The sequence below is a fragment of the Odocoileus virginianus genome, chromosome 32 (assembly GCF_023699985.2).
Source record: "Odocoileus virginianus isolate 20LAN1187 ecotype Illinois chromosome 32, Ovbor_1.2, whole genome shotgun sequence".
Taxonomy (NCBI): domain Eukaryota; kingdom Metazoa; phylum Chordata; class Mammalia; order Artiodactyla; family Cervidae; genus Odocoileus; species Odocoileus virginianus.
In genome coordinates, this window is record NC_069705.1 from 16,068,092 (window position 1) to 16,095,407 (window position 27,316).

Genomic DNA, 27,316 nt, shown 5'->3' on the forward strand with positions numbered 1-27,316 from the left:
AAGAAGGAACAAACAGTGATTTCCAAGCAGTACTATTTAATGCCATGTGCTGTCACCTAAAGCAGGTTTTCAGCGGATGGCTCTTTTTTAATCCAATGAAGAATAAATATTCTTATCTGCTTTTTAGGGCTTCACAAGCACAAGGGGCCTTGGAGGAGGGGTAAAATGTAACTCCCCAAAGAAGACAACCCACTCGATGGAAAAGAGACAAAGACACCGAAAGCTAACCTAGAGCCAAGTTCACCCCAGGTTCTCTGGGAAGATAGTAAAGAAAACATCACTTAACTATCTCTTCCCCTCATTCTCCCCAACCCCCACCCACCCACCCCGCCGCCGCTGCCGCCGTGGGGCTGGCGGGGGGCAACCCTAAGTTTCTTCTCTAAGTCTGTGGGTCTCTTTCTGTTTTGTAAATAAATTCATTTGTTTGGGATGGGCAAGGGCAGACTGCTATGTTTAAAATGGATAACCAACAAGGACCTGTGCTTCTGTATAGCACAGGGAACTCTGCCCAGTTACTTGGCAGGCTGGATTGGAGGGGAGTTCAGGGGAGAATGGATACATGTGTATGTATGGCTGAGTCCCTTTGCTCTTCACCTGGAACCATCACAACATTGCTAATCGGCTATACCCCCATACAAAATAAAGTTTAAAAAAATAAAGAGAATGTCACTTAAAGATGCCAATCTATCGGGTTCAAAGGGGATTACAGCGATGGGACTGCACAGCATAATGAGGGTCGCCAAGGATGCTCTGGGACCCTGTGCCAGGAGATAACATTACATGGTCCCCCCACAGCTGCCTACCTAATAGAGGAGATCTGCAGGGCACAGAAATGCCTGCTGGCTCTTAAAATCTCTCCCATCTCCAGGGGTGCTTATCTGAAATGCCTATGTTAACTAAGGCACTGCTGCCCTGAAGCCTTGACAAAGTGCAGACTGAAACAAATGCTCCTTCAAACCACCATCCCCTCCTTAATTCATCAGACCACCTCCAGAGGATCCTAGAAACTTCTGAAGGTGGAGTCTTCCCAGGCAGGACAGGACAGCACTTAAAAGAGCCCCGCAAAAAATTCTTAACAACTTTCCCATTGTGGTCAGGTCTAAGAGTTCTTTCACTCACTAGGCTGGCCTATGAAAGGGCAGTAGAGAATGTCACTTAGGGAGGTTGCTAATCCAGCTCCCCCATTTCAGCCCTGGTTGAATAAAACGCGATAGGGATCTCCAAAATAGAGGGAGGTAAGGAAAATTTCAATTACACCCTCCTAAGGACTAATGCAAGGTAACGATGGTGAAGCTGATCAGCAGTATCTTATCATAGAAGCAGGCGCAGAAAAGGTCGGTCAGTGGCCAAACAATTACTCTCTGTTCAATTTGTTTTGCTCAAAACCTGCTTAAGGTCTCTGCCAATAAGCCCGGCTCTGAAATGCTCTCAGTGATGCCAATAAGAGGACTAGGCAAATCTTGTTTTCTTCCTGCAAGGAACAGGCAAATACCTCTGTTATCTTTCTCAGTCACGGTACTACCAAGTGCTATTGAATTAATTCCTCAGAAGTGTTTTATAAACTGTGCTGGGGGATGTTCTACGTGACTTACGGTATCTGGATCGATTAAGAATTGAGAATCCCAGAAGCAGAAAAAAGCCCGTATATCCCCCTCCCCTTTTTTTAGCATCTTCACTGAATTACTCATAAGCTAGTATCTATTTGGAATACCTCCTATGTCCAAGGTAGTGGGTAGTATCTACAGCATCAGCCCTTCTCAGTGAAACACACGGTGAAACTGTCACTCACGCCCGTGTTCTGAAGACCCAACAGTACTTTTCCCTACAAAGTCTGAACTGCATTTCCTTTTTTATTACAACCAGCGAGCAACTGAGTTCAAAAGTTTAGGTGAACTTTTGCCTTATGGGCATCTCTTGGGAACATAAATTAACCGTATTGATTAAAGAGGCCCCGAGAAATAGAACTGCAAGGCCGAAAGTTTGAGAACCTTTTTGGAGTGGACCTGAGTCCTGGCGCTGGGCTGGGTTTGATCTGCTTCGCTGACCTCTAGGAATCTCTCTCCGCTGATCCGAACACCAGTACCGCAGGGCTGAAGGCGGGTGAACGTCCGCTCACACCCGGACCCTGCACTCCTTCCCCGGATCCCAAAACACCACTGCGCGAGCGCTCGCGTGGCCTCTCTCTAGCGCACCCCTTCTTCCGAGCCAGGCGCTCGGAAGGGGGGACATCCGTTCCCGCTTTTCTCGCTAGAGGGCAGGCGGGCCCCGTGCAAAGCGCGACTGGCGCGGGACCAGCGCGCACCCGGCCTCGGCTCCGGCACGCCAGGTCCGGCTCCCGCTGAGGCTCGGCTCTGCGGCGCTGGGCAAAGGCCGTGCCAGGGAGCGCGGCTCGTCCGGATCCTCCCGGGGCGCGGGCCCGGCTGCCGCCCTCACCCGGCGCGCGGGGCGCGGACGCCCGGGTGGGGTTCGGCGCCCAGGTGAGGGGCGGCCCCAGGGAGGGGCGAGCACCGCCCGGCCCTGCGGACGCCCGGGAGCAGAGCCAGCGCCGGGTGCGCAGGGCGCGCGGGCAGGCGAGGGAGAGGCGACGGCAGCCGAGAAAGAGGAGGAGGAAAAAAGGAGGAGCAGGCTTGCGGAGCCCCGGCCGCGCGGCGCACTCACCTGGGCTCGGGCCGCCCGCCGCGGGCGCGGGCTTCTTCCCGGAGCCTCGGTCCTTCTTGCCGCCCTTCCCCTTGCCTCTGCCTTCTCTGCGCTCCGACATCTCGTCCGAGAAGTGCACGCTCGGCGCGGACGGCTCCCGGCGAAGGCGACGAGCGACAAGTTTGGGTCCGAGGGCTGGGATCGGCTTCGAGAAAAGTTTGTCCCGGGAGTGGAGGCGGGCCAGCGGCCGGGCCGAGGCGCGCGCGGCGCAGGGGGGGAGCGTCTCCTGTGGCCGACGGGGAGCGCGGGGACGCGACGTGCGGTCCGGTCCACCTGGGACTGGCGGGCGCTCCGTCCGGCGGTCGTGCGCGCTCGCGGGGTGGCTCCTGCTGGCGCGCCGCTGGGCAGTCCTCGGTTCCCGCCGCGGTCCGCTCCTGTCGCGGCCTCGGTCCGGCGCTCTCGCAGCCCGAGGAGGTAGAGGCGATTACCGTCCGGCCCGCGCTCGCATCACCCGGGCAGCCGCCGCCGCTCCGCTCCTGCCCTGCGCGCGAGCCCAGAGTTCCGACAAGTTGGGGGGGGGAAACTCCTCGCCGGCTCTTTTTCAATTGCCCCACCGCCACCCACCCGCAGGTTGGACGCTGGCGCCTCCTTCTCGCCCTCCCCTGGCCTCGCCCCCTCCCTCGTCCCCACCACACCCCCACCCCGAGGCGCGGACACGCCACCGGGAGGAGCCTGGGCTCGGCGCTCCCGGGCGCAGCCCCTTTCCCTCCCCGAGCCCGGCCGGGCGGGGGGCGGCGCGCGGGACGGCTGCCGGGCACCCCCGACAGGGGTCGCTGGAAGCTGCGCGCAGCCGCTGCGGCGGCGCCCGCAGGAACCGGGGCGCGCGGCCCCGGGAGAGCTTGAGACCCGGGAAGGGACGCGGGCGCTCTCGTTCCTCGCGCCCCTTCCCCGCCAGGCAGCGCCCCGGAGGGCTGGTCCCTGCCCTGCGAAGCAGAGAAAATTACTGGAGTCCAAAGTTTGCCGCTCTGACACCTGCCCGCCAAATTAAGGCTTGGAGCCCGTGGGAAGGAAAGGAACGGTCGCTGTTTTTCCCCTTGGAGTTTGGCTTTCGCTCCTTTCTGACTTTCGTGGAAAACCCCACATGCACGCAGGGCAAAGAGAAACTCCTGGGGGGAAAGGGGACGGAGTAAGGCAGATGTGGGTAGAAGAAGGACTCAGGGAACCGTGAGGATGGTTAGAGGACTCCAAGGTCGTTCAACTGCTCCTTGGTTGAGTCTGTGTCCTGCTTTCCTGCGTTTAGCAACGTGCCTGCCAGAATTCTCATCTTCAGCTTTTCCTAAAAGAATAATAACCTGTTCTCTGCAAAGGGGGTCTCCCTAAGTGTCTCTCACCGTAACTTAATTATTTAAGTTGTAAGTTAACTAATAAACCCTGGTTGAAAAGCAGTCCGCGATAAAATTAGCGAGATAGCTGGAGTCCCTCCGTTCTGCTGTGAAAGAGTACAGGGGAGTGGAGTGCAGAGACAGACCAGAGATCCTGCTAGTTTTCTGGGATTCAAACTTCCCTCAGAACTGCGGTGAAACCTGCTTCGCTTCCCTTGTCCTCCCTCTGGTGGAGAATTCTAAAGGGCAGTGAAATCCGGAGAACGTTAGCACCCTGCCGCGAAGGACAGCAGTGAGAGGTCGGGGTGATCCGCAGGGCGGAATGATCCCGAATCAAGTAAAGAAAACGTTCTCCTAGTTCAGATGACAGCTGTGGCTAAGTTAGAACGTTCATGTGCAGTGACAGGCTCACGTGTGGTTGGCTGTAAGAGGTGAGTACCAACCATCCCTATGTGAAATTTACTTCCTCCTCTTTAAAAGGGATTGGCTCCTGATTTTCCATCCTCTGGGATGAATGCTAAGTGAACCATTACCTACATACAACCTTCTTAGTGTATTTTTTTAAATGTCTCCCTTCAAATAAAGATGAAATCTGGGGGCCTTCTTGCTGTGTAAGCGACGGGGAACATTTACTTAAAAGCTGTCCCAAATTGAGAATGATTTTTTTTCTCCTTTAATTTGCATTGTTTTAAACACCAATTCTACTGGGTGGGTTAAGTTAATAAAAGATATTTTAACAGTAGTGCCATCATTATTTATTGTGAAAAATGTTATGTTCAAATAGCTTCTGATAACCTTCCAACAAACACCACATATAAATTATACTGGGCCATAAAAACAGCAAAGTCTGGGAGATTATGAATACTGAATAGCACTATAATATTCCACAGAGTCTAATGTAAACTGAAAGTGAATGATGGCTGAAATAACTCTGCTTTCCCAGGGCGGGCCACTACTTAACCAACAGGAAACAGCAAAGCTCAGAAATGGGGAATCCTTTCAAAAAGGAAACTTTTCCTCCAGGATTGGAGACATTGTAAGTGCTTAGTATTTGATTGCTACAGATTAGCAGATGTACCATCATTTTACAATTGAAGGATATAAAGCAGATATGTATTTTGGAATTAAAAAATGAAGTTTCAGATCTTTCCAAATAAAATAGGAAGCTAGTAGAAAACCCAATGAGGTGATTCTTAAATTATTCACCTCTGTGGTTAGGAAGTAGCAGATGAATTTTTTGTTGTTTTACATTTTTATAAAACTTTGGAAATGATCAGAACAGGATGGAGAAAGGAGGGAAATATTTTTCCTTTCTTGAAAATCAAAATATGAACCTCCCTTTAGAAACAATGACTTGTCTTCATAGTGTAAGTTTGTTAACTTATTATGTATTGTTCAGCTCTTAGAGGATACATTATACAGGGTATATCAGTTCTCAGGTAATATATTGTTAGCCTGTCAACATATGTCAACTCCTGAAAAATAGAGTGGAGATTTATAAATAAGCAACTTGAGAAATAAAGACAAAATGCAGATGTTATAGTAAGTGACAGCTTGAAATAAATGCTATCATAAGCCTTAACACTTTTTTTGGCTATGTTTTAGCTATTAGAAGCACTCTTAGACTCTATGAAACTGGTCAAATATACCTTTTCTCTCATTCATTCCCATTTGGAAAATACTTCAAGAAAATATTGCAAAGAAAAAAAGAAGAATGAAAGTACATTAACGTGTGACCATATTTTACATTTTTGCAAAATATTGTTGTACATATTGACAGTATGGGCATCTTATTTAAAATTCTGCAAATAGACATTTTGAACTTTAAAAAGTAACTAACAAGATAATTTATTATTTTTTAAACTTTGCAACAAAATATTTATTCATAAAGATGCATGAATAAAAAAAAAAAATCTCCCTTACCACACACATTTTAGTGTTGTTTGAATGTTACCTTTTTAGGGTTTTTCTTAGGATTTATCAGATTAACTTCACAGCAGATAGAATATGATGAGTTAATAATTTTGTTAAACATTTTCCAAATGTAATAGTAAAGGCACATGACTTAGTCACTAATTCACAAAGCATTTACTGAACTAAATGCCAGATAGTAGACAGGAAAAAAAATGACCCATTTTCATAAAGCCAAAACGATATAAGAAAGGCATAAAAACAAATTAATTATTACAATACAGATGAAAAGCAGAGCCAGATAAGTTTTCTAAGACCTGAAGCTCTTAAGATTTGAGAGAGTTTTTTAGAAATTAAAACTACAAATTTAAATCCAACACTATTAAAGGAAATCCAAGGCCCTGAAACTTCCTTAGTTTCACGGCAAATTCACTACTAGTGATTCCAAGTATATTCCACTATCTGCACAATTATAGTGATGATCAACAATTATATACTAATTCAGAGACTAGATGCTACTTTCACATACTATCACTATAGAAAAGGTATTAACAAGCAATCAAAGGGAAACACACAAAACTGAAACAAGCAAAGACTATTGTGTAAGGAGGATGAAATGAAAGCAGCCTTAAGAATTCACTGATTAGCAATTGTCCTCTATGTTTAGTTAGACTCTTAGAATAAACACCCAAGCTGAGTTTGTTAAACAAAAGACTTCTGACCAACAAGATACCCTTGCAAAACTGGTGATGATGTCCTCCAGTACATCTGGAAAATATTCAACAAAGTTATGAACTAGGCATGTCCGGTCTGCTGTGAAGTTGGTTTGATAACAAATTGTGAGTTTAGAATACTAAGAAAAATACTAAACAGGTTAAAAAAAAGGTAACATTTCAACAACACTAAAGTGAAATCTGCATTTATGCTTTTCTACTGTGTGTGATTTGTAAACATCCCACACCAATGATTGTTATTATTTATCATTATTATTAATGATAGGATTACTTTCATGATTGTAGGGTTACATCATAGAATAAAAAATGGATTATATATCTGAATACTAGTGTCTAATTTCTTTTTATGGACACTTTGAAAAACAGGGCTAAAGTCATAAATCTGTCCTGTAATAATTTGGAGATGTAAAACTTAATAGTCTTTGAAAAATTTTAATTTCTTTTAAGAAGAATACAACCTCACATAATTTTTTGATTTATCTTTCTGAACTCCACGCTAATTACTTATTTTTATATTCTTCATCTCCTTTCAATATATACTTAATACCTGTGATACAAATACCTCAAATATACATATACATATATTGCACATGTTGTCATTGTCTAGTCACTAAGTCGTGTCCAAGTCTTTTGTGACCCCATGGACTATATAGCCCACCAGGCTCCTCTGTCCATGTCATTTCTCAGCAAAAATACTGGAATGGGTTGCCATTTCCTTCTCCAGGGCATTTTCCCCACCCAGGGATTGAACCCATGTCTCCTACATTGGCAGGGAGATTCTTTACCACTGAGGCACCTGGGAAACCCATATATGCACATATATGTATGTAGACGTACATGTGTGTAGACACCTGTATTTATGTATAAACACCTATGTGTGTGGCATACAGTTATTATTTCATCTATTGGAAATGAGAAACACTTTGATTGTGAATCTATAAAAGGTGGAAATTATATATATCACTTTATCTACTTTTTTCATATTGCTTATCCATGAGAATTCCCAGCACCATACATTGCTCCTAATAAGGACTAACTAGTTTTGCATATAATGAATTTAAATAGAATAAGGTGAACATAAAAAGCCTGGTTCTCATATTAGCATTTCAAGCAGTCAATTACCAGTCACCTACCCTGACAATCATCTTTGACACTTCCTTTCGGAAGCCAACCCCTTCCCAAGTCCTGTCATTGTAACTTGTCTCCTTTTATTTTCTTCACTAAGTACCACCCAAATTCAAGCCTTCATCCTATCTTTGCTTTGATCATCTATCTTAAAGCTTTCCACTCGAACTCTTGCTCCCTCCAATTATTTTGCTACAGACAGCAGTCAGAGTCTTTTTGAAATGCAGATGTAACCCAGTCATCCTTTGCTTCCCAGAACCATGTGCAGTGTCCTTAAAGGTCTAGGCACTAACTCCAGCCTGATCTGACTACCCTTCGTCTCTCACTGTCTACGCCCCATGCCATGAAGGCTTCTTGGAAACATGCCTCTAATGCTTGTCGTTCTTGTTGGCCTCACTGCCTTTGTACTTGCTGTTTCCTCTGCTTGGATTTTCCCACATCTACCATATTTGGTCTAATTCCACTTCCTCTCAGGCTCCAACTAAATTTCAGTTGTTTAGAAGGGCTTTCCATTCCTTTGAAACCAATTTTAATCTCCTTCTCCACTCTTATGTCTCCTCCATAACATTTCTTCTAGCTTGTAATTAATTTTGTGTGTGTGGTTACTTTTAATTTTTTAAAAATTAATTTTAATTAATGCTGTGCTGCATAGCATGTGGGATCTTAGTTCCCCAACCAGGGATTGAACCCATGCCCCCTGCATTGACAGCACAGAGTTTTAACCACTGGACCACCAGGGAAGTCCCATTAGTGTGTGTTTTTTATTTTTACAAGGATCTTTTTGTGACTTTTTGTACAGTGTTTTTGTGATTTTTTTTTTTTTTTTTACAATGACCTGTTCCCACTGGACATTACTTTTTTTGAGGGCAAAGATTATTTCATATTCTATGGTATATCTCTAGCACTGTGCTTGTTTCATCATAGACAATCACATATATTTTGTTAATTGGTGAATAAGTGAGGATAAGCAGAATTGCTTTCATTTATGTATATAACACTATATATACACATATGTGTGTTTGCTTATGGTTGTGTGTTAGTCACTCAGTTATGCTGACTCTTTGCGACCCCATGGACTGTAGCCCACCAGGCTTTTCTGTCCATGGGATTCTCCTGGCAAGAATACTGGAGTGGGTTGCCATTTTCTTCTCCAGGGGATCTTCCCAACCCAGGTATTGAACCTAGGTCTCAGCATTGCAGGTGGATGTTTTACCATCTGAGCTACTAGGGAATCCCATGCTGATGTTTATTTGGTCAAATTTTTAAATAATAATGATGCTTGTGGTACCAGGCATGACATTTTGGGATAATTTCTATTGAATAAGCCTCCCCAAGAAGAAATATACAGAATAAGAACCCTGACTAATTGATCAGATTTTGATAATTTCTCAAAACTTTAAGAGGCGAGGTGAAAACTTCTGTGAAATGGTAAAATCCCCCCAAATACTTACTTTTTCTCTTAAATTGCCTCTGCAAACTTCACCTGTAGATTACATTTATTAGCCCCATTTCCTCCTTTGCATTTGTATGAAGTGACAGAGAGACCAGGTTTTAGCAAGGCTGTTCTAACAAAATGATAATGAAAACCTTTCAACACATCATTGTTAACAGAGAGTTAAAAAGCCCTTTCTAGCCTTGGCATCATATAATCCCATAGGATTATTTTTCACTTTACAGACTAGTGGTAAGTCCACATATAGCCATTTTAGCAAGTTGCTCCAAGTAACCACCTCGCAATTATCTTTGTGTTTAGATTTAACTCCCCTGATATTTTCCTCACTCCCCACCAGGTATATCCATATAACAAAGGATCTGGCCATACATGCGTGGAGTTCGGACTCTGTAAACATCTAATATACAGCCCAGAGAGAGATTCAGATGCTTCAGTGTCTTTCAAGAGTCATCCCACAAGATCGCCTCCAAGGTCAACAGCTTTCCTTTCAAGAGTCACTTTATTCATTATTGTATAAAGATTCACCCCTGTTGAATTTATAATGATGTGAAAATACAAATTTAAGGTCGTGAGTGATGAATTAGTACTTCAAATATTTGAACAGTGTGAGTAATTTAACAGATCAACTCCTTGCTTCGGTATGTCCCAGAAGAGACACCTGGTAGAAAGCGTTTCCAAAACAGATTATAGTATGTAGGAAATTACTTCACAATGTCATCATGATAACTGGTCTGTATGAAATGAAACTCTGACCCACAATATTATGTACCTGGCCCAGGCATGTCATAACACCACAATTATTCTTTTTCCTTCTTTCCCACATAATTCCTTCTAACTTCCTTACTAAATCTTTATGAATACTACTCTCCCCGCCTTTTTTTTTTTTCTTTCGGTTCCTGTTCAAGTTAGAGCCCCATACTTCATGTTTCTGACTTGACGAGGGATTTTTCGTTTTGAGCTCGGAGCCAAGAGTGAAGCTCTCACTGGAAAGTTACAGTCATCTCCACCCCTGGACCCTGGCCTAGAATTCTAGTTCCTTGCAACGGACCAACTTTCAACACACTAGATGTTTGGGAAAGTCTGTGTATGTGTGTGTTAAAAAATATACATCTTTCAATCCTCATTCATTTGGGAAAAGAATTTCACAAGTATTAACAACTCAAGAAAGCCAGTCATCTTGTAAAGATGATTTAGCAGAATAATTAGCTAAATGGACAGAAACTAAACGACCATCCAAAAAATAACTGGGGACCAACCATGCAGAAGATTACATTCTTATGGAAATTGTTGTCTTTTCTGCTTAATCATAAAGACTGAGTTTGTTCCAACTCTTTCCCACAAATACAAGACGGAGACTACCTAGTTCAAATGGTCCAGGATGCTCTGGTCTTGCCTAGGATCTTAACTAGCCTGTAAGATTCTTCAGTTTTTCAAGAAATTCTGGGGGTGTTCTGGAACCTAGATATTCAACTGAATGTCTAAGAAGTATGTTTGGATGAGCATTTGTGAGTGTTGTTTGTTCAATCCTAAAGTGAACTGAACTCTGTGAGATCCTGTGAAGCAGGTACAAATAATTCTTTCTGTCCATCTGGGACTTACAACTTCAAGACTGACCAAAACCAGCCCTGGTATTGTAGGTAGGAAGAGAAACTCTCTTTTACTTAGGTGGGATTAATTATCTTGCTTTGGAATTCTGCCATCGTTTTTTTTTTTTTTTTTCTTTTTCCTGTTGTATCTGTTGTGGTTTCCAAAAGATCTTCTAACAGAATGAGGTGGAAATCGGCTGTCACCTTTATTTTCTTAATAGTAAGTAAACCCCTGAGAACCTGCAACGGGCTAGGATTTACATCTGTGTGTGCTTATTACAGGTATGAAAACTACAGTTCTATATCAGAAGTGCAAGGTAAAGAATACATATTTTCTCTCAACTCATTTTCTTTTAACATGTACTTTTCCCCCTCTTACCTAAGACCCTGTCATCAAACTGTTACTGATTCTTTCCCTTGCTTGTCCTACTGCTGAATCCGCCCACCAATCTCTAAGGCCAGCTCACTCCAATTGCTCAGTTTTCTGCATGAACATTCTCTTTCCCCATTCTAACAAAGAAGTCAGGACAAAAAAAAAAAAAAAAAAATCCTCTCTTGTTCCTTCCTTTCCCTATATGACCAAACACTCTCCGTTCTTTTTTGTTTATCAGCTCAAGGAATCCATCTGCTCTCCCAATTCACCACCAACTTCATGGAACTGCTCAGAATTCACCAGTGCCCTCCTAATTGTCATATGAAGCATCGTCCTCTTAGTCCTCATGCTTGGGAACATCAATACAAACATCATCTTAAAACCTTCTCCTGGGGCTCATAGTAATATCTTGCATGTGCGCATGCTAACTCTCTTCAGTCGTGTCTGACTCTGCGACCTTATGAACCGTAGCTCACCAAGCTCCTCTGTCCATGGCATTCTCCAGACAAGAATACTGGAGTAGGTTGCCATGCCCTTCTCCAGGGGATCTTCCTGACCCAAGGATCAAACCCGTGTCTCTTTATGTCTCCTGCATGGGTTCTTTACCACTTGTGCCGCCTGGAAAGCCCAGAGTAGTATCTTAGTGGCAGAATTTTCTGTTTCCTTTTCCTGATTTTTCTTTTTTTCCTACTTGTATCACACATGCTGGTTCATGACCCAATACTTAAAACTTTTTTCTTTTTTTTAAATTTAAACTTTATTTTCTATTGCAGTATAGTCAATTAACAATATTGTGATAGTTTCAAGTGAAGAGTGAAGGGCCTCAGCCATACATGTACATGTATCCAATTCTCCCCCCAAATCCAGGCTGCCATGTAACATTGGGCAGAGGCCCATGTGCTGTAAAAAAATCTATTTTTTTCTTAAATACATGACAATCTTAGAAACCTGTCATTCACTGCCACAGTATCAAATGTTGGTAATTCACAAGCGTGTGTGTGTGTATAATTTTTTCCCTAAACTCCAAGCCTCTGTTTCCAAATACCTCAAACTAAACAATTAATTCCCATTCTTCCATCTCCCACTCCCCCCAAACCAGACGTAGTTGAAGATCAGAAACTAGGTGTCATCTTTCGTTTTTCTCCTCACATCCCCCTTTCCTCTCCTGACTTCAGCCACTTGGTGCTCCAGTCCCACACTCTTATCAGAAGCAGTTTCCCCCCCTCATTACCTGTCTCCTCTGCTTCTCCCGTGATCTGGGTGCTCAGTCATTCTGTAACAGACCTTTTCCAAATCCCCTTCTTACCGCTTCAGTTTCCATTCTCCCAGGCAGCCATCCTCCTTCCTGCTACTAGAATTAATCTTCTAAAATACAGCTATTATCTTGTCATCCTTTATGTAACATCTCTATTGGATTCCTGTTGCCATAAAGTTGAAACTTCTCCTTAGAGGGTAGTCAAGTCCTTCCCAATTTAAGTGCTGCATAAATATTCAACCTCTTTTCTATCTTCTCCTGGTGTTTGGTATACTCTGCTCACACTGAACTATATTTTTCTTACTTTTGTAGCTTTAAGTCTGTTTTTCCTTCTCCCTAGAAATTCTTTAAAGAATCCCCCTGCAGTGTGGGAGACCTGGGTTTCATCCCTGGGCTGGGAAGATGCAATGGAGGAGGGCATGGCAACCCACGCCAGTATTCTTGCCTGGAGAATCACCATGGACAGAGGATCCTGGCGGGCCACGGTCCATGAGGTCCCAAAGAGTCGGACACTCTGTGACTAAGCACAGCACAGAAATTCTTTCCCTTCTCTGCCTAGTAGGCAGACCCTACTCCAAACACCCCTTTTCTACCTTTCCCTGCTGCTCCCCCCCAGAATCGGTTGCTGCTATCTGTGTGTCTTCCTTAAACATCTTCTCAGCTCAGCACCTTTGTGATTGTCATTGTTTGTTTTCAAGCCTGTCTCTCTGCTCCACGGGAATGATGCCTCAGGAATCATCGCGCTACCTCATAAAGTACACATCTGACATGCGTTTATTAAAATGAATAGGATGTAAATGTATTCAGAGAATTCCCAATTTACATGCAATTCAATTTCAGAGCGATTGAGCAGCAGTTGCAGGATTTTGAAATCTTTCCAAATTTAACTTTTTACCCCAACGCAACGGGGGCTTTCACGAAGTAATCACAGCTCTTCCCAGCTCTGCAGCTATATGAACTCGATCTTTTTTTTTTTTTTTAATTTTTATTGGAGTCTAGTTGCTTTACAATGTTGTGTTAGTTTCTGCTGGACAGCAAAGTGAATCAGCCATGTGTATACATATATCTACTCTTGTTTCAATTTCCTCCCCATTTAGGTCACCTGAGAGCATTGAGCAGAATTCTCATTATGAGCTCAATCCTAACTGACCTGTTCAACCAGAGGTACAGCTAGCAGGACTCAAGAACAAGTCGAGTTGGTTTCCATCACTACATTTTTATGTACTTATCCATTTGAGACCCCCTCGTTTACCTAAATCTTGCCTTATTTGCTCATATTAAAAAGAAGCAAACTTTAATAATATCAGTACTTTTCTCATTAACCATCATAATGAGGTACTATAAAGTTCAACTCATCCCTTACCTGTAAATTCCCCTATAAAAAAATAACTTTATGATGCCAAACCTTCATCTTGATTTCTGCAAACTTTAATGATAACTCTGGAAGGGAGAAGTAGAGTCCCTTTATAGAGTTGATATTTTACGATTGGTTAAAATAGCCTCTGTCTCAGAGACTGCTGGTTACTCACCAGCCCCATCGACCATCCTCTACTTTCTGTGTAAGTGTTTGAGAACCTCTGAGGGTCATGGTCTCCACCTTGAACCTTTAGATGGAAGCCTGTCTTCAAGAGAGCACCAGTGAACCAGACCGAACTTTGAATTCTGACTCTGCCCCTTCACATATGTTCCTTCATCGGTAATAGGGGGACTATGCCACCTGTTGGAACAGATCACTGTGGTGAGGATTAAATGAGCTCACATGAGTCAAGTGTCCAGCCTACAGGGGGCACTAGAAAAATAGCACCTCTATTCATCATCACTGTTCCCTGAATTCTAGCTTCTGCTGCTCCTAACAAACATCTCTGAATCCAGGTTCCTCGAACCTCTCTGAATCCAGGCCAACTTTACTAAAAGAAGCATTTTGCCAAGAGAACTAGCTGATTATTGTTATTATTTTTTAACCATTCAGTAATGGCTGAATAGGCAATTCTGAATTATGCTAGGTCATCTTGCCTGGAGAATCCCATGGACAAAGGAGTCTGGCAGGCTACAGTCCATAGGGTTGCAAACAGTCAGACATGACTGAGCGACTAACAGTTTATCAGCACTTAAGTCTGCCAAGAATAAGTAAAACTAGTGAAAAATCAGATATTTTTATGGACTTGAAGTTTTCATCACACTGCTCCTAATTCACCTCCTCTCATCATTCCTTTCTGGGTTTTCAGTAGGACTCTTAACTAACTCAATGGGAGGCAGTAAAGGGAAAAAGAGGTTAAAAAAAAAAAGGAAAACTAGTCTTTGAATGAGTAGATTTAGTAAAGAGAATCCCAGTTCTAATCACAAGATTCCCATCCCCTGTGTGATCCTACACATACTCTGTATGATCCCTTTTTCTTGAGCATGGGTGGGACCTGTGGATATTACTGATTAAGGCTCCTGTGATTAGGTTGGGAGATTATCCTGGGTGGGTCCGACCCAATCAGGGAAGCCCTTAAGAGAGACTTCCCTGAAGAGAAAGATCATCCTACTGACTTTGAAGAAGTAGCTGCCATGAGGGTCACGTGCCTAAGAATGGAGGGCAGCCTCTAGGAGCTTAAAGCAACCCTGGCTGACAGCCAGCAAAACAGGGACCTCAGTCCTACAACCAGAAGGAACTGAATCCCGCCTACAGCCTCGATAAGCCAGAAAGAGGACCAGAGCTCTAGCTCATAACACAATCCAGTCAACGGCTTGATTTCAGCCAAGGTCTTTCTCCCAAGACCCGATGCCAAGGACCCAGTTATGCCCTGCTTAGACTTCTGGCCAACAGAACTGGAAGCTGATAAATAAGTGTTGTTTTTCAGTGTAAGACTGGAGTGATCCGTTACAGAACAATAGTAAGGTAATGCAGTTATAAAAACATTTTAATTTATACAGTGCTTTAGACAGCAGATATTAAAGAGGATGGATAATGACAAAGAGGAAGGAAGTTTGGAATCTGCAGTGATGCTCACAGCTCTGCCACTTCCTAGCTTCATGGATTTGGGGAGTCAACTTCCCCAGCCGTAATTCTCCTTGTCAGTAAAATGAGGAGCTGAATGATGAAGAAAATGCGTCCAAGGTGCTCTCCAGGCTCCAAAAGTTCTCTCACATGATATTTTACATCCTCAGATGATGAAACTCCTATTTTCTGAGAGGATAAAACAAGGCACATGGGGAAGTAATGTAGAAACTTTCATAGGTAGAAGATCAAGCCCAACTCAGAAATCCTAGCTCCTCTATTTGTAGACCATCCCATCTCCAACCCTTTCTTTGAGCTTCAGCCAGAGTCACAGGCATTAAACAGACTCCAAGAAAGTTTATAAGCTTTACTCACAGGTCCAGAGGGGATCTGAAGAGTTGTGGCTTTTTTCTATTTTTGGAGGGTGGAGGTTTGTTTTTATTTCTCACAGGGAGATTTTTGGTATATGTTCTCTGCCAAAATAATCAGTAAGATAAAGCACCTGCCATGGAGATGAATGCTATATAAACTTTGATGTGCATTCATGGTGGACATAAAGAATTTTTCTATACATAATAACAATTTAACTCAAAAATATATCACAGCCTAAGGATTCTTTAGGGAAATGCGTGTATGTTCCCAAGGAAGGTCCATGGTCCTGAAGAAGCGAAATTGTTGGCATGGATAAGAGAGACATTTAACAGAACTGTTTCAGCTCTAGTACATAAGGTTTTATCTGTTGATCTGTACAAATAACCTGAACGGAAACTTCTTTATGAGACAGAAAAGCAGAGTGAAATGTTTCAAGTCCACAAAATCAGCTGGAATGAAATTATAGCTGTGTCATTTAGAGAATGGTTCCTCTCAACAAGATTTACTACATTACTATGACTAGATGAATTTATCTCCTTTTCTCAACCTTATTAAAACATAAAACACTTCCCTAAAGCCACTTTGGTTCAAATTTGTTTTTCAAGGAAAGTTGTGGTATGCATTAGCTAATTCCAAGAAACCAGAGTAATTTAAAATTTTCAAATCCTGGAACAATCTCAAAACACTCAATAATAGAACATGCTTTAACTCAGCCCACAGACTACCTACAAAGGCAAGATAAAATGGATGATGAAAGGCCATAGTGAGCCCAATTTTGACAAACTGAACCCCAATTCTGAAGGAAATGTTGGAAATGAGATCTGGGCTAACCAGTTTGGTCAATAGGCATTGGTGAAATTGTGTACACAAACATCAATGATTTTGTAGACAAGAGTTTCAGGTAATAAAAGCCACTCATGAACTATCCTTCAGTGTTTTAATTAGATAATTGAACTAATATTTAACTGGACTTAATGTCTTTAATCACACTTCCTGTGCCTTGAAAATATCTGTGAATTAAGGTGGAATTATGGTGAAACCAATAAAACTTAAGTTTCATGGCTCCACTCTTGCAGGAGTCCATTCCAAGGGCTGTGACTAATTTATATTAATTTTCTATTTTTTAAAAGGGAGGTGGGAGGGGGGATCGGGATGGGGAATACATGTAACTCCATGGCTGATTCATGTCAATGTATGACAAAACCCACTGAAATGTTGTGAAGTAATTAGCCTCCAACTAATAAAAATAAATGAAAAATAAATAAATAAAAGGGTCTCCAACATTTACTCCTATTTGAAGGAGACTATAAATATAGTTTGAAGAATATAGTAAAAAGGCAGACAAGTTTAACAGTTAGGGCTCACTCTATTGACATTTGACTAAATAGTTGGGTTTTTCCTTGCGTGATCAACCCTGAATGGTTGAGATTATCCTTCTATTCTCAGTGCAGAGAGCATCCTCTGTTTACCAAGCTTTGAGCACATGGATTTGCACAGCTTCTTCAAGAGTTTTAGGATAAGGGGCACCTGGCGGATAAAGGAAATGTCCTTTTTTGTGTCACAAGTATGGTATCTGTTTGCCGACACCAACCCTGACACCATGACTGGAACTGCCCAAAACACAGTTTTGTCCCATATATTTCTTATCAAAATGCTCCAGAGTACAAAAAAAGAATATAATTTTAACCATCCTCTCTGGCCTTAATCTTTCTTCCTTACGGTGCAAATCCTGGAAAATAAGGACCATGCCTGATTATATTGCTCATGTATCACTGACTACAGTTCTGTCTACCTTCTTGATGATGAATGTATATTAATTTACATGTAAACAGAGGGAAAGGTCTTTGATGGCAGATCCTGTGTTATTGGAATTTTATATCTTTCATGGTACTTAACAGAGTGATTTATTCCTGTTAGTTATGTTGAAAATATAGGATTCCATGGTTCTTTCAAAGGAGGAAAATAACACAAATTAATCATTCAAGTTAAATTGACTAAATTAATCCAGTCAAAACATTTAACTTGTTATCCAGTGTAGACCTAGCCTAAAATTAGAATATAGAAGTATCTCATAGCTACATAACTAATCCAAATCACATTTATCTTTCTTATAATTCTAGAGTTTCATATCCTTATTACATGCTATTTTCAAACAGAAGTTTAGATTACACTTTTAAGGTCAAGCTCTTAACAGCAGTAATGGTTTTTTTTGTTGTTGTTGTTGGTAATGACGTCTTCAAGCGTTATCATCATGGGAATTGCGTATTTCTTCTATTGTTTGTATATATGCATTTATATATACACAAGACAATGTTTGCTATTTCTCCTGATTCTGTGGACCTAAACTATGAAAGATCAAGAAAAAGTGTTCTTACGTGGAAACAGAAACAGGGTTTGTTTTCTTTTTTTCAGGTTTTAGGAAAACATCAGCAAGCCATGCCAATATGTAGTAAATTAAGACATAGGTTGTACTTACAAAACACCAAAACATACAAATAAAAATGAAAATAAAAATTAGCAGCTTAGAGAAATGTTTTTCCTAGACTATGGAAATTATATGCAGTTTTTACTTTGGGGGAATTTTTAAAAATTTATGCAGAAGTGATTTCTATCTTGAGGCATTATAATAATTAAAATTTTAGCATAATCATGAAGAAATCATATTTAGTCAGGAAATGAAAATCTTGTTGGGAGACCTTCCACACACAAGCCTTTAAGAACAACTCTCCACAAACTTCCTATTAGTATATGATCAAGTGAGCCTGCCATGAGTTATAAAAATAAAGATTCTCTTTGTAACTGAAGAGATATTGGAATGAAAATAACATAGTTATCTACAATGTCAATGATAATTTTTAAAAATTATATTATCTTAAAGCAAATGTTTCTAAAAGAGAAATTCTAATACCATTATAAGCAGCTTGATAAATACAGCTGTTTTCATCTTAGTTAGGAAAAAAAAACCTTTTCTCCAAGTTGGTTTAATTGCATTTCAAGTGAAAACATGTTTTATTCTCATTAAGCATCATTTTAATTTCTGATAGAAATCATGGGCACTCTGAAATAACTGTACCTTAACTGCAAGGAAAGCTAAAGAAAGAAAGCAAACATTTTGAAAACATTTGGAACATATATTAGCTTCAATCAGCCAGACAGTAAAACCATGGGGAAATTTCTGGTTTATAAGAAAAGTGGATATTAGCCAAGTGAGCTGTGGACATATTTGAAGAATCATTGGTGATCTTCAGTAAAACCAAGCTCTGATTAAACCATAATCCTAATAATATTGTTTCTTGAAATTTTAGGTGAGTTACTGATACATAATTGAATCAAGATTCTGCTTGTCTTGCATATGTGTGATCTCTGGAAAAGAAAATGTTTATCGCTAGCTATGATAATTGATTCTAGATAGAGTAACCACACATTCTACTGGGTTGGCCAATAAGTTCGCTCAATATAATGGAAAAACCCAAAGGAGCTTTTTGGCCAACCCAATTATATTCCTGGGACTGTCCTGGTTTTTACTTGTGGTTCAGGTATAACTAATAATAGCATGTTTGCTTACTCTCAAAAATCCTTGTATTGGCCCATAAATTATAGTCACTCTAGTTATAAAGTACTTTTGTTTAAGGAATTTACTTTTAGCCATCACCAATGGTCATGTATGGATGTGAGAGGTGGACTGTGAAGAAAACTGAGCACTGAAAAATTGATGCTTTTGAACTATGGTGTTGGAGAAGACTCTTGAGAGTCCCTTAGATTGCAAGGATATCCAACCAGTCCATCCTAAAGGAGATCAGTCCTGGGTGTTCATTGGAAGGACTGATGCTGAAGCTGAAACTCCAGTACTTTGGCCACCTCATGCAAAGAGTTGACTCATTGGAAAAGACCGTGATGCTGGGAGGGATTGGGGGCAGGAGGAGAAGGGGACGACAGAGGATGAGATGGTTGGATGGCTCACCAACTCGATGGACACGGGTTTGAGTAAACTCCGGGAGTTGGTGATTGACAGGGAGCCTGGCGTGCTGTGATTCATGGGGTCGCAAAGAGTCGGACAGGACTGAGTGATTGAACTGAACTGAACTGAACTGAATGTAGCATTGGCTTATATCTTAGGCATGGTGCTAAGTGTTTCATATGTCACTATGTCATTTAACATTCAGAATAATTCTATGAGGTAGGTATTATTTTTCACTTTATAATTTTTAGATGCATAAATTAGAGTTTAGGATTTCAAAATCCTGTACTTTAAATTTTTGCCTAAGACTGTGTATATGCAATACCCTTAGTAATATTACTAAATCCATTTCAAAAGCTAAAAGAATAATTTAGATATTTGAGCATGTAATATCCTTTTACATTGCCCCCATAACATTTGAAAATGGATTTTTTAATTCAGCTTGCATAGTTTCCCTTTTTCAGATTCTTCTTTTACAATGTTGGCTGAAAACCTTTGGCAAAGAAACAGTAAGACACTTCTCTTTTCTTGACTATATTATCAGAGCAATCTCTCCTCTGAATGTAATTAATGTTTAATTGCTTTTTAGGAAAAAAGGAAAAAAGAAAGTAGAAATAAATATAAAAATGGACAGAATACAGTGATTTTCTTGGAAGACTTATAAATGACTGGGGTTTTACTCTCCTTAATTAAGAGAACTTCCTGCAGATAATAGGGTATTATCAATTTCCTTTCTTTTCTCACTCTCTCCTTTTTTCTAGATTTGTTTTTCAGAATTTTCACTGAAATATCATGGTTAGTACTTTCCTGGTTTTCTCATTTCCACTGAATCCCAGATAGCATTTCCCAAAGATAACTTTTAAGCCCAAATATATAATTGCTCTTAATATGTAGTTTGGTTTGGGGATATAAAAATAATTACCCACTAGAAGTAAATACCTAACTTGGACTGGGACAACTTCGCACAATCTCATTTGTGCACAACTTCGCACAATCTGGTTACTAAAAAAATCTGCATGTCAAATGGGTATGGAACTGAGGGGAAGCAGAGACATCAATTTTAATTGAGACATCCAGAGGACTACCTGATTACTGAAGTCATTTTCAGTCTAGAAATTGCATATCTTAATTTATTATTGAAAATGGTGTCTGGAAGTATAGACTCTGGACTATTCTAGAAAGCTACAGTTGTCACACTAAGTGCCACTCAATTATTTAGTAGACTAGTCTGCCCATGTTTCTATTCAAATTGTAAACTGAGGCTTGGATTGGAGTGAGCCATGATGGAGTCTCAGGATATTTCAGTGGATTTTTCAAGGTCAAGGTCACTTTGGGCCTTGATAAGAACAGTTTTGTTGGTGTGATGGGGATATAATCTTGATGGAATTATGTGTGTTCGGTTGTGTCTAATTCCTTGCAGGCCCATGAATGGTAGCCCAACAGGCTTTTCTGTCCATAGAATTTTCCAGGCAAATACTGGAGTGGGTTGCCATTGCCTACTTCCCATCTTCCTGACCCAGGGATCTTGCATCTCCTGCATTGGCAGGCAGGTTCATTACCACTAGCGCCACCTGGGAATTACAAGCTTGATGGAAGGGAAAGAATGAGGACTTCGGTTAGTAATCAGGACTTGGATCCATGTGTTCATTACTGATGCACGGTGTGCCAGGCAAAGCCTAGGACAAACCCCCATCCACCTCCCTGTATTTACACTCTCCTGTAATAAATACCCTTACCTTGAGTGAGCACTTCTAACCAATAAAGTGTGGCAAAAATGATATCACTTCTTACACAAAATAATTAGCTCACACAAAATAACAATTTCCAATTTACTAGGAGGACTCTTCTCCACTGCTGACTTTGATGAAGCATGCTGCCATGTGGGGAGGGGAGGGCCATGTTGCAAGGGACTGAGGGTGACCTCTGGCCACCACTCACTAAGGAACGTAGGCTCTCAATTCAGTGGTTCACAAGGAGCTGAAATGTCAATCATTACCTGAGCGTAGAAGAGGATGCTTCCCCCTTTGAACCTTTACGTAAAACCTCAACTCTGGCAAGAACCTTGACATAGCCTTGACCCTGAAGTAGACCCAGCTAAGCCATGCCAGAGCAATCCTGATGCACAGCAATACTGAGAGAAGTCATGCATGTTATTTTATTTTGCTAAATTCATAGTGATTTGTTACTAAGCAATAGATAACTTGTATACTTTGTGAGATGCCACTAAAATGAGGGTAAGGAAAGGAATAAAAGGGTATTGAATTAAGGGCTTCCATGGTAGCTCAGACTGTAAAGAATTTGCCTGCAATGCGGGAGACCTTTGTTTAGTCCCTGGGTCGGGAAGATCCCCTGGAGGAGGGCATGGCAACCCACTCCAGTATTCTTGCCTAGAGAACACCATGGGCAGAGGAGCTTGGTGGGCTATAGTCATGGGATTGCAAAGAGTTGGACATGACTGAGCGACTAACACTTTAAGCCACCAGAAAAGGAAAGCAAAGCTAGAAGAGATTAAAAAATAATAGGTAAGATATATTCAAATTTTGTAAGATGGGAAGCTGATGGATTTATAATAACTAACTTAGACAAACCACAAAGGTTGTTTATATGAAGGAGGAAACCAACAAGAGGAAAATGTAGCAATGCTAAAGAACTACAGAAAGGCCCTGGAATGCGAAGCACCAGATACACAGGAAGTTAGGGCAAAAGGTGTGTGGCATGAAAACAGAAGGACTGAATGAATGAAAGTATGGGTAAGAAATATTTAGATACACAGGTCTGTTCCAGTACCTTGAGTAGCAAATAACTGCATAGCCTAGAAGAAGCTTCAGACAAGCCTCACTCAAGTTTTCAGTGGTAAATTCATCTGTAAAGCTCAACTATAGCTAAATGTTAGGATTATTTTTGGGGGTAGTGGAAAAAACTTCTCATTAAAAATAAAAGTTGAAAACTGATGATTTTGATGGGCAACTCTGCTGGAAAGCATAGGTGAAACTAGGCAAATGAAAGTCTACGTGGGTAGAAGGGGAAGACAGTCAATAAATTAACTATAGATTTGTGATGATAAGCTTGCAAAGATGCAGTGCCTCGGAATGGATGGGAGAAACACAGAACACACACGTGAGATTGTGGGAAAAGGAATAAAAAATTACTTTGGAATTTTAAGATGGGGTAACTAAGAGGATTGAGCCTCCGTAATAGAAGCTGTTGAATTTGGTTTTAGACCCATTGACTGAGATACAGGTTCTCAGCCGGCAACTGGAATGCTTTTGTTTCACATCATGAGAAAGACTTCAGATCCAGAAATGTTAGGAAAAGAGATAGGAAAAATATCTTTAAGGACAAGCATGTAGAGGCAACTGAGAGGAAAAAAAATATCCCAGGGAATAGGACCCAAGAGAGAGAAAGAGGGTGTAATCATGAAGGTACTGAGAAAATCAGAGGGGTTTGCTGTCATAGAAGAAAGAATTTTAAGAAAAGAGAGGTAAGCAGTGTTAATCATTGCTGAGAAATATTCAGAAATAAAAAACTGGAGAAAATTCTTTAATATAGAAATAACTGTGAAAAATCTGATGTAGGGTATCTTGGGGCTGAGATGAAAGAGGGGAGAGTGATGAGAAAAAGGACACATGAATATAGACCTCCTATTCTCAAGCCTTTTTTCATCTCAAACTCCTTTCCACTCTTTTTTTTTTTTTTTTTCCTTTCCACTCTTAAAAGTATTCAGGACCCCTAGAGACTGTTTGATTTTGTGGGTCATCTCTACCAATACTTAGCCTACTTGAAATTAAAAACTAAGGAAGACATTTTCAAATTTATTAATTCATTTAAAAATAAAAATGCTAGGGAATTCCCTGGTAGTCCAGTGACTGGGACTCTGTGCTTCCACTGCAGGGGGTGCAAGTTCAATCCCTGGTCAGGGAACTAAGATTCCACCAACTGTGTGGTGTGGCCAAAAAAGGAAATTAAATAAAATTTGAAAAAATAATGCTAACTCCATTCTATGTAAACATAAATAACATCATTTCATTACTATGAAAAATAACCACACTTTCCCAAATAAAAACAATTTTAGTGAGAAGAGAGCTTTCATTTGCATTTTTGCATATTTTTAGTTAGTTAGCTAGTTAGTTAAGTCGCTCAGTCGTGTCCGACTCTTTGCGACCCCGTGGACTGTAGCCCATATTTTGAGGTAGGAGCAATATTGGAGGCTTGAGTAAACATAGCTTGCAGAGGGGGAGTTAAAAAGAGAGAAGTAAAATCATGAAAATCATGATTCAATGAGCTGCATATGTGGAGATGAGCGTGCTGTGTGCTTAGTCGCTCAGTCGTGTCCAGCTCTCTGCGACCCCATGGACTGGACCCCTGCAGGCTCCTCTGTCCACAGGGATTCTCCAGGCAAGAATACTGGAGTGGGTAGCCGTTCCCTTCTCCAGGGGATCTTCCCAACTCAGGGATTGAACCCAGGTCTCCTGCATTGCAGGTGGATTCTTTACCAGCTGAGCTACCAGGGACGCCCTCATACGTGGAGATACATGGCAAGTATGTAGCCCACGAGGAGTCCCTATGAAATGTTCCCTTTAAATAAACCAAAGGGCAGTGAAGGGGGCTTCACAGCGGAGGACACCGAGCAAGGAGCAAACCTCTCCGGTGATCTTGTTTGTGGCTGAGGTCCAGCACAGCTGGACACACTTCTTTCTTGGGGTGGCTTCACAGACCCACAAGAGCTGATTCTCTCGCTGACATGGAGTCAGCCCAAATCATATGGGAATTATTTACAAGGGAAAACAACCTCTGAGTATGTCACTAAAATGTGAATCTTGTAGTTCTATGCTCATCCTCTTCTTTTGAATACAATTTAAGCAAGCATTCTACTCATCTGTTACTTATTTCAGGGATCTCTTTCCAACTGCCTGTCATGTATTTATTAATGACTCATAGTTACCTAGAGAATCAGCAAAAAGAAAGTAGAAGATACAGATGAAACAAAGAAGTTTTTCCAACTGCAACTAATGGTGCCCACCCAGGATCACTTTGAATTGAAGGGTTAAAGGAGCCATTTCATTCCACATCTTTAGAAAGTTATACTTGAATACACTTCTTTTTCTTTAGGAATAGCCAAAGCTCTCATTGTCCTGAGATGTTTTCACTCAATTTAAATCTTTGAAGCTATCATCTTATTCTTCAATATCTGACTTTGTTTGAGGTCACTAATTTCTAATGTTAAACAGTTTTAAACTTTTTTTTAAAAAGTGTCCCTTTGATTATTTCTCTCATGAAAATGAATGTTAATAAGTCTTCTCTTTGATTTTTATTTTCACCATTTATCTTCTTAGGTAGACACACTAAAGTTCCTTCTGTATTAATTGCTTTCCATGGGGGCAATGAAGAAATAGTCAACTTGGTTTGATTAGCACAGTTATTTTTCTATCATGGACTTGTTCCGTAATCAAGAATAAGGATTTCCAATCTCAGCACCTTAACTTCTACATTTATGAAATTAAATATTGGTAATCTAAGTACTAAAAAAACAGAATATAATAAATCTATGTAGTGCCAAAATCAATCATTTAAATTTTCCTAACTTTTTAAAATTTTAGCGTTATTAAGATAAATTAATAAAGTTGCCTTTATTGTCATATAGATATAGCCTGCAATTATATTTTCACTATGTATCCACATGACAATATTATATGAGAGTAAAAAGAACAAATACCATTTATTGCTCCTTTATTATATTGCTGGCTCTGTGGTAAGAGTTTTATATACATTATCCCATTTTAATTTCACAACAACCCTGTAATATATTCAGTTCAGTTCAGTTCAGTTGCTCAGTTGTCCGAATCTTTGCGAGCCCATGGACTGCAGCAAGCCAGGCCTCCCTGTCCATCACCAGCTCTCTGAGTCTATTCAAACTCATGTCCATTGAGTTGGTGATGCCATCCAACCATCTCATCCTCTGTCGTCCCCTTCTCCTCCTGCTTTCAATCTTTATAATATATTGGGTTGGCCAAAAAGTTCATTTGGGTTTTACATAACATCTTACAGAAAACCCCAAACTTCTTGGCCAACCCTATAAGTATTCTTATCTCCAGTTTAATGAGTGAAGATCTTGACCTGAGTTAGCTGAGTTCACACCTGCATTTTAGCTCCTCTATTATACACTCTATTACATTGTTTCCAGTTTTACTATTTAGACTATAACTCCTAAAGATAGAAAAGTTGGGTGTAGTTGCAGGGTATACACACGTGCACTGCAATCACTGAATACAAAGAAAACTTGTGAAGATGGGAGAAATCTAGATAGAAAGTCTATACTTTTTATAAAAGTCCGCTTGTACTTTGCTTAGGTGTCTTCAGCACACAAGAAATCCTGGTTACAAAGAGAAGGAAATATAGGTTTGGGGGAACTTCTGACAAAGTCACTTTGATGAAACAAGGTCATAAGAAAATGCAAGCTTATCGATCACAGATTTCAAATCTCTTTGAGTGAAAGTGTTCTGCTTGGCTTGAGTTTGATTTGATCTTGGAAGTCTCCTGTGTTATCTGACAGAATGCTTTGGGTGTCCTTTATAACATCGGGTAATTTAGAATTTAGTAAATACAGCAACACAATATGTGTGCCACTTTGTTGTTAGCTTTTCTTAGGCTCCCCCACTGGAAATCTGGTTTGTGGAACTCTCCTTCCAGATTTGAAAATGTTCCAAATCCCACATGAAGCTCCATTATTATAATATTCTCATAAATATTATCTGAAACCATTTGCTTCTACAAGGTAATGCCTCTGTCCTCAAACAAATTTATAAATGATACATTTAGCTTAAAAACATCCCAACCTTTAATTTGTGGCAAGAGACATCCATCAGATATACAGTCAGCCTTCTTTACCCACAAGGGTTCTGCATCTGAGCATTCGACCAACCATGGATTGAGAATATTCGGGGGAAAAATTCCAGAAATTTCCAAAAAGCAAAACTTAAATTAGCCACACACTGCAACTCATAATTGCATATCCTTTACACTGTTTTAGATAGTGTAAGTAATGTAGAGATGATTCAAAGTACACAGGGGCATGTCCACAGGTTATTTGCAAATACTATACCATCTTAAAAGGGTTTCCCTGGTGGTTTAGTGGTAAAGAATCCACCTGCCAATGCAGGAGATGGGGGTTCAATCCCTCGGTCAGGAAGATCCCCTGGAGAAGGAAATGGCCACTCACTCCAGGATTCTTGCTTGAAAAACTCCAAGGACAGAGAAGTCTGGTGGGCTATAGTCCAGGGGTCACAAAGAGTCAGACACAACTTAGTGACTGGAAAACAACACCATCTTATGTAAGAGACTCGAGCATCTGTGAATTTAGATATCAGGGGGGGAGTGGGTTCTGGAACCAAACACTCCTGATACTGAGAGACGACCGTATACATTTTAAGAGTTAGTGAATTTTAATGTTTAAGGTTAAAGTATTCATTGAATAAACTGGTTCTGATTATTCCAAAGCTATACCAAGTTTTAAACACAAACAGCCCATGCTTTTCAAGACTTTGAGGTCATCC

The 27,316-nt window shown here is 40.9% G+C and overlaps 1 protein-coding gene across 7 annotated transcripts in view; it reads right to left on the reverse strand.

The window, feature by feature from the left end:
• Window positions 1–2,827, reverse strand: part of NRG1 (neuregulin 1) — a 228,912-nt gene extending 226,085 nt beyond the window's left edge. For 3 of the 7 annotated variants that reach the window (XM_070459919.1, XM_070459917.1, XM_070459918.1), the window contains exon 1: window positions 2,659–2,812. In XM_070459919.1, the coding sequence (XP_070316020.1) occupies window positions 2,659–2,758 (100 nt within the window). In that variant the 5' untranslated portion in view covers window positions 2,759–2,812. Of the gene's footprint in view, window positions 1–2,658 lie in introns of all 7 variants that reach the window. The other 4 variants (XM_070459925.1, XM_070459924.1, XM_070459920.1 and 1 more) reach the window with 3 other exon arrangements.
• Window positions 2,828–27,316: the final 24,489 nt, after the last annotated feature.